Source organism: Lygodium microphyllum, chromosome 9 (assembly GCF_053477565.2).
Source record: "Lygodium microphyllum isolate KBCC chromosome 9, Lygodium_microphyllum_v1.1.10, whole genome shotgun sequence".
In the NCBI taxonomy this organism is placed as follows: Eukaryota; Viridiplantae; Streptophyta; class Polypodiopsida; order Schizaeales; family Lygodiaceae; genus Lygodium; species Lygodium microphyllum.
The window spans coordinates 24,411,267-24,419,910 of record NC_141143.1 but is presented as its reverse complement, the minus strand read 5'-3'; the positions used below and the strand labels follow the sequence as shown (position 1 = coordinate 24,419,910).

The 8,644-nt window shown below is 39.5% G+C and overlaps 1 protein-coding gene across 4 annotated transcripts in view; it reads left to right on the top strand.

Moving 5' to 3' along the window:
• Window positions 1–6,374: 6,374 nt before the first annotated feature.
• LOC148030874 (MADS-box transcription factor 23-like) overlaps window positions 6,375–8,644 on the top strand; it is a 55,354-nt gene continuing 53,084 nt past the window's right edge. The window contains exons 1-3 of one of the 4 annotated variants that reach the window (XM_087684402.1): window positions 6,375–6,525; window positions 6,650–7,082; window positions 7,242–7,326. In XM_087684402.1, coding sequence (XP_087540528.1) covers window positions 6,736–7,082; window positions 7,242–7,326 — 432 coding nt within the window. In that variant the 5' untranslated portion in view covers window positions 6,375–6,525; window positions 6,650–6,735. The other 3 variants (XR_015691820.1, XM_087684403.1, XM_087684401.1) reach the window with 3 other exon arrangements.

Genomic DNA, 8,644 nt, shown 5'->3' with positions numbered 1-8,644 from the left:
TTAGCCCCCAAGTGAATGGATAGGTAGAGAGCACCAACATGTAACTTGTGGGGATTTTATCCAAGAGTGTATCAGAGGGCAAGCAGGATTGAGATAAGAAACTTTAGGTGGCTATTTGGGCTTATAACACGGCGTTCAAAACAACGACAAGCCATATCCCATTTAAGTTAGTAAATGGGAGAGAGTGTGTCTTGCCCTTGGAGATTGAGTTACCTACACTATAAGATTTGCTTTAAATCATTCTTTAGGTGAGACATAAGCATTGCAAGAGGGGTTTACTTCTTTAGCATATCTTGATGAAATCTGATTGCAGACTTTGTTGCATTAGGAGGTAAGGAAGAAGTGGATAAAAGTGCTATACAATTTGCGAGCCAAGAAATATAAATTTGCTAAGGGTCAATTGGTCATGTACTATGATGCATGTTGTGAGCTATTCCTTGGAAAGTTAGAACGCAAGTGGGATGTGCCTTATAAAATTGTTTATATAGGGAGGAATGACTCTACAACCATTTTAGTATATTTACAAGGGGTAGAGTTTAAGACTAAAGTGAACTTCAATAAGTTGAAGCCCTATTATGTGTAGGGTCTGACATTGGACTTGGCGCCTATGTAGGTCTTCTAAGATCCACCGACTTAAACTTGTAGAGTGTACCAAGGCTATGGATGGGAAAAGTCATTCCTTATCTTGAGCATCCATACTTAGAGTAATGGTACCACCAAGGCAGAGTCATTTGGTAGAGTAAGGATTATCACATTACTGAGTGGCTATATGGATCTTTCATGTGGGACATTAAGGTTTATTGCCACCATTGTGGTTACATTCTTTCTAGTATCCTCGTTAAGTGTAAGGAATGAGGGATTGTACATGTCTCATAGATCCCCTTTCTCGGTTGTTGGACTTTGATTACCATAAGTATGAGTAGGTTGATCTCTATGGCATGGCACATCAATGAAGCCTTGGTCTATACATTGTATTTTGATGGAGCTTCTCGAGGGCCCATCAAGCACGCGAGTGTAGGGGTTGTCATTAAATATCCCCATCGTAGAGTGGTTAAGAAAATGGGAGTTTATTGTGGCACTGCGCTCACTAATAATATGGTAGAACATAACGATTTACTCATGGGGCTAAATTTAGCTAGACGTGGTCATATTTGTCGTTTATGGTAAAAGGCAACCTGCAGTTGGTGATTAACCAGTTGAATGGGAACTATAGTGTGAGGGACCCCATTCTACGAATGTACTATCGTGCAGCCATGGACATGGTAGAGATCTTTGGGTCAGTGACTTGTTACCTGGTTGCCCACCATCAGTGGAACCGCTTTGCAAATTCCTTGGCTAATTATGCCTTTGTTGAAGATGTATTTCTTAACTATGGTCTTGAGAGTCTTCTAGAAAATTTTATTGATATATTTCATTGGGCCAAGGGGGCCAATTTCCTTTCCTTGGTGTGGATGCCTTGATTGCTAGCTTCTTATTAGAAGGTGCTCATAGGATGATCTTGGGTGCATTCTTGTCAATTTGATGGTTTTTTTCAACATCAACAAAGTCAACTTGAATTACATTTAAGAGCTCAAGAGGGGGTATGTTTTCTTTTTCAATGCAATCTTCTCAATACTATATCCTTCTTTATAAGGATATCTATAGGAGAATTCTAGGGTACAATAATCTTACAATAACTTGAATTTGAGCTAGAGGTCTAAACCAATCACAGCCAGTTGTTTCTCTATTAATTCAACAATCGGCTACTAGATTCCCTAAAGGTCATGCTATTCTAGATCCCCACATCATAACAAGGCTCCAACTATGCAAGGAACTGCACCAGTTTGAGCCCTAGTGGCATAAGGTGCTTCCTGACTTTACGGAGTTGACCATCCAAACGCGCATGGGGTGGAGCCTACTAGTGCCACCATTTCATTAACATAAAAAAGAAGCAAACGTCTTGCAATTACTAGTGTTGACCATTCACCTAAATACAATGTTCATTTTTATTAGTCAGATACACATGTACTAAATAAATTAAAGACCCACTTTAAAAATACGTTCATATAAATGAACTCTCCTCAATAGACTCACACAGAGAGATTCCAATATGACTAAAGAACTCTTCTTAATATATAAAAGAAAAGGTGCATTACAAAGTTTGCAACACATGCATAAGTAAAGGGAAATATGGGCATAAGCCCATTTAGAGCTCCAGGATCTAGTTTTGTGCATGTTTATTGGCTCAAAAGCATATGGCTATAAAGATGATGAGTTTTATGTGTCCTAAACCTAACTGGGAACAAGCTACATGGTTTTAGATTGTCACCAAGGGATTGGATAAAGGCTTCTTGCTCCTTAGGAATGATGTCCTCATGCTCCTCACATTGTTCTCCTTATGTATCTCCTAGGCAATGGCTTCCTCATGCTCCAAGGCAATGTCCTTAAGGGATGCAATAATAACCTCTTGCTCCTAGATAGTGGCCTCCTCATCATCCTAGCATGCTTTATGGACAGTGGTTCCCTCTCTTGCTTTAGTGTGATAACCACTTCAGCCTCTTTATTATCATTTGGATCATTGGAGTGACAAAGTCAATTAAAATAATTTAACCCTAAACTAGTGGAAAGATACCTTGCTTGCTAATCCTTTTCTAGTTGTACAACTTCGTTTACACCTTTTTTTTTTTTTTTGGGAGATGGTGATATCTTGAACTTGGAAAAAATCCTCATGGATAATCTCAATGGTAGCTTGACTTGAGTCACAATTAAATTACATGTAAATTAGTATGCTAGATTTAAATCTATTACGTAAAGCTAGCATGGGAATTTGAATTGCCCACCTTCACAGTGTGTTGCCCCTCATGGAAGAGGAGGTCTACTTGACAACTTAAATTGGGTAGCTTTTATTACTACAATCAGAGCTTAAAAATTGTATTTGGCTAATGAGGGCTTTCTTCTTGCACTCCTCTTCATCATATGAGCCTTCCTATCCTCCGGATTATTCAAATCAAGGCTTGTTTCACCTCCTTTCTCTCATGTGTCCTTATTATTAGGATTGACCTTTGTAGGGGTAGCTATCGACTCCTTAAGCTTTGCAAATGAGCCTTGTATAGACCCATACACAACTATAGTTGCTGATATATTAGTTTCTTTAGGAAAGCTAATTAGTACCAATAAAATAGTACTAATATTACTAACTGCTAAACAATAATGTCATAGTACCATACAAGATGGTACTAAGGCCTTAAATGTTACCCATGTAGTGGTGATATGTTCTAAATATGGTTAAGTTAATGATGACATAGTGCTAAAGTATGAAAGTGCCTTCTTCTTGAGTACTACTTAGAACTGTCAACTAGATACTACAAACGTAGAACTAATTATTGCTTAGAACGTAATGGCCATAGTACTAAAGAGATGAATATTTTGAGGGAAGATGCCCCATCTATAGGCATTTGGGTGTATGAATCTAATGAAAAAAATAAGAGAGGACTATTTTCCATGGTATTAACCTCCCTTACTTGAAGCAAATACCACTTTTGTTGCATGAGTGGGCCACACATAATGTGGAGTTGGAGAAGCGATGCAATGCACACAACATGTGTATATGTGTGCATGCAAGGCATAAACACAATGTCGAAAGTGTCCAACTAGAAGCCTAGGCCACAAAACACATAGATGCATAGAAGATACCAAAATTGGTGAGAAAGAAGAATCTTCAAGAATCTCCCTAATGCATGCCATTATTCCATTTTCTACCAAATTGCCCTTCCCCCAAATTGTCTCATTAGAAGGGTAACAAAGTCCAATAACAAATCATTATGAGCCAACTAGCTCTTCTTTGCTATTATCTCTATCAAAGTAAAAGGTTCAATTAATCACCTTTATCTTCATCATTGGTTGTAAATTTTATCTACCCTCCTACATTTAACACGTGCCCTTAACTTGGATGGGCAAACAAGTTGTAGAGTTTCCTACTAGATTATTGCCTATCAACAATGTGCCCTCATTCGCAGAGAGAGAAGGGCAACCACCTTCCTTCAAGTTTATATCACATGGGTATCAAAGAGACAAGAGAGTTGGGATCAACAATGGCACACTTTCAGAAAAGATCTCAATCAACTATGTATCCATGGCCATACTAAATGTTATAGTTTCCACTATATACTAACACTCATATAACCATAAATTGAACAAAGTAGCAAGAAAATTGAGATGACACAAGGAAAATTTGAGAAAACAAGAGATGGAGCATGCCACGACATTGTGTATAGTCTCCCCGTATGCATAGTAAACACCTCCCTTGTGCATGTATTCAATATATTACAAAATATTTTATGCTCAAAATAGGGTATCACACAACAATGGTACCCAACATATTACTTGTGCACACCAAAGCCCTCCCTTAATAATAATGAAAATCATGAAATATTCATCTCTCTAACCACCAATGATTTGCTCATCAAAGACATGAAATATATTAAATTCTCAGTGGTTTGCTTAGCACAATTCAATATATGCTACATGCTTATACATGTAATGGGTCACTATTATGTGGCAAATAATTAGAACAAAAGTTCACAATATAAATCCAATAACTAAATCCACTTAGTTTCAATCAAATGAAACTAAATTGCTTGTTAGAAAATCAGGGCATTGAAGGATATTAGAACATGCCAACGATCAAAGAAATATGCACAATCATTGATAAAATAAGATATAAGAATAAACAAGTTAAAAGAAACTCTCATAGCAAAAGCCATTGTGTTTGGCCTGATGGTTAGTGTTACAAGCTATACAAATAAGGCCACAAGTTTAAAAAGGGCCTTTGTAAGCTAATATTTTTCTATTATTGTTCAAAAAGTCCTAATGCACGTCTTTTTTTATGTGGCCCCCAACCTAGATAGCTTTTTTTAATCCTCTTTTAAAGGTATTAAAAGATTGGATTCTAAACTTATTCTAGAAAATACTTGTTTGGGGAGAAATTGAGAACTTTTGAAACCAAGACAAATAAAAAACTTCGAGGAGGTTGGACGTCATGACATAAATTTTAGTGTCGAGAATATTAATCATTAGACCACAAACAATACAATCGGTAAAAAGTTGGTTTGAACTTTATATTCTTATACTTTTATTAAGCTTATATATTCTTATACTTTTGTTTTCGTGAGGGTTATGTTAATGGTCCTAGTTCATCCTTGCATCTTAGGAGCCGTTTCCTTGAAGGAGTTTTCTGGATGTTTTGAGGGGTTTTTATAAAAAACTAGAAACCAATCCTGGGCACATGGGAAAGCTTTTGCTTTTTGGGAAGAAACTAGGGAGCTATTCCCTTGGGGGTTTTTCACAACTCAGAGGGGGGGGGGGGGGGGGGGTTGGTTTCAATGATCTTCCAAGAAAACTAGAAACCGGTCCATGTGACACCAGTTTTTAGTTTGGTCACATGGATCGGTTTTTGGTTTTCTTACAAAACAAAGGTTATCATTGGTTGTTGTTAAATGCATGATTTTCTAATAAAAAACGAATTTGTTGTGATAGTGCACAAAAGGTAGATGGGGCTAGGATGACTTTTGCAATTAAAAAATGCATTTGCAAACCATCTCATCTAACCCTAAACTTAATTTGAAAACAAAAAATGGGCAAAAAACTAGTTTTTGATTTTCACCCTCATGCAAACAGCTCCCTATCCTTTTGCACAAGGCCAATATTGTAGTTAATTGGTGTAATTTGAGGGTTCACACTTGGCTTTCAATCAGGTCTCCACGATTTTAGAAATAGAGCTGATGATTTCAAACTTTGTCAATTTTGGCTAACCGTGTCGTCTTCAAATTCCTATAAGCAGTTTCCTCATCTTGCAAGACTGGTTGGAGTTTCCTTGACCTATTGTGGGCTATTTCCTCGCTTCGAACAAGGCCTTAATCTATTGAAAAGTGAGATTGGCTAAGTTAGTGCAACGTGTAAGCATTGTTTGGTGGTGCAAAATTCTTAGCTAGCATAGTGTCTGTGCAAAAGGCCTCTTGTTTGTGAGATTGGAACATTTTGACGAGCATTTACAATTTATGCAAGAAAAAAAAAGTGTGGATCCTTGAAAACACACAGCCGCCCCCCTTCCTAACCCCCCTTCCCGCCCGCCGGCCTGCCGTGGAAGTGCTCGTGAGACCTTTTCCTTTCTTCGTGGGTGTCTTAAGATAATACTAATTCTATAATGGAAGATAGTGTTGATTCTTGAGGGCACCTTTCCCTTAGTGGGTGGATGTCATACATATACCCACCCCACACATGAATCATGATTTATGTGTACAACCGCCTTAGTCTGCCACACCCCGGTCCCCCTTGCTACTTACCACGTGGGCTTTCATGATAATGCCAATGCTGTAAGAAGATACCCATGCCATTGTATAGTAGTGCGATACGCGTATCTATTTAGCTGTCCCGGCGCTGAGAAGCGACGGGACAACTCTGGCCCACCTTTCGTTGCGATGAGTCCCTTCTCTTTTTCTCTCGTTTCCCTGCTGCCCCACACAGCCGAGCGATGGAGACTCCCTTCAGGTAAGCAAGCCCTCCTCAGCTTTTCACGGGGAAATCTGCGTGGCTCTTCGCTGACGGCGACTTGATGCTCCTCTCTCTTTTTGTGCGCCTGTGCCTGGGCCGTGCCTGCTCGGCCCCCCTCCAGGTTTTTACCTTCAGACTCTTCCCTAGAGAGACTCTCCGCCTGCGCGCGAGAGAGAAAGGGACACGGATACAGAGACTCGGGGAGCGATGGAGATAAAGGGAGGCATGCTCAGAGGCTCTGGTGGAGAAGGGACGCACATGCCGGCGCTGGCGGAGGAAGAAGCCGACCGTCACAACAGCAGCCGCCCCGACATTCTGATCCCACGGCTGCCGGATTCGTCCAGCCTCATCAAGACAGGTGCTCCTGCCATTAGCCATGTCTCGCCAGGCGCAGTCCGTCGCATCGAGAACAGCACCAGTCGCCAGGTGACCTTTTCCAAACGCCGCACTGGTCTGTTCAAGAAAGCCTACGAGCTCTCCGTTCTCTGTGAAGCACAGGTGGCAGTCATCATCTTCTCCTCCACCAACAGGATGTATGAGTATGCGAGCTCGAGGTATTGAACCCTTCTCACAGCACATGCGCATCTCATCATGCAATTTAGGCAATTTAGGTATTGAACCCTTCACACAGCTGCAGCCTGCTGCGACCGTGGTGTAATTTAGGCAACATGCATGCTTTGTTCATTGTGTGTACTGAATTTTGGGGGTTTTAGCATGCTGGACATTCTGGAACGTTATCGGCAGTGCGATGCTATGGACCTTCCTTCGACCAACCGTCTGCTGCTGCAAGACGGAGAGGTACGGCCATTCTCCTTTGGGAGAGGCCCATTCAATTTTCCCCGTTTCTCTTATGAAGTGAAGCATACTTGTTTTAACCTTAGAATGCGCCCACGTGTTTATTGTGTCTCAATGCGCTGAATTTCTAATTCCTCCTGACGAGAGCGAGTTAACGCCTAAGGACTTGCCAAGTACGCAGTTTTACTTGTACATCTTGCCATTATTACGAACTTTTGTGCATACGATGCGAAATTTATGAATCGGCTGAGGCTGCATTTCTGCAAAATTACAGTTGAAATATGTATAGTTCAAAAAGAAGACAAATGTGAGCCTAATTTATACGATCTTATGGGGTTCCCTACATGTTTGTCCTCATCGTCAATGTACGACGACCATTTTCTGTGTTTATGATCCAAATTGGTTGAACAATTACAGAGGAAGTGAATATCTCCACATGATACTCGTTGCAGCGATAAATGATCGCGTCTACGGTGATTAAAAGGTCAGCTAGTTTTCAAGTGTTGCTTGCACCACGAACAATCCCAGCCTATTCATCTCTAAGGAATGGAGGGTCGTCCTAAGTCTTCTATAAAAGGTGCACTACCCTTAACCAACCATGGAGGTAATTTGCAGAAGGGAGTGGGAAATGTGGATTTGTAGATTGAAAACTTAATGCTAGTGTTATCATGGTATGGTCCATCTAAAGTTAACATTTTTGAAATGCTAGTGTCATCATAGTACGACCTATCTAAAATTTAACCTTTTTGAGGTAAGTCGTATGAGGGAAAGAGATTGTGGATTTGCAGATTTGAAACTTAAATTCCTTTCGAGGCAATTCAAGGAATTTTAAGCTTCAAAAAGGAAAGGGATTGTGGTTTTGCATATTGCTAGTGGCACTATAAACATATGAATTTAGTAAGAGTCAACATAGCATTCAAAACATGTCAATTCTTATGCATGTTATTTTTATACATGTTTTGCTAATGACGATCCATAAAACAATTCATCTATCTTCATAATTTTGGCATGTATCAACATAGCATTCAAAACGTTATGATTATACATGTGATGAAACATGTTATTTTCATACATGTTATGCCAATGACGATCCATAAAACAATTCATCTTCATAAACTTGGCGACGTGTATCAAAATAGCATTCGAAACATTATTATTATACATGTGATAAAACATATTATTTTTGTACATGTTAATGCCATTTTTATACATGTTATGCCAATCACAACCATAAAGTAGCTCATTTTCATAAATTTAGCATGTATCAACATAGCATCCGAAACGTGGCATTCTTAGTGTCATTCTTATGCATGTTACGATT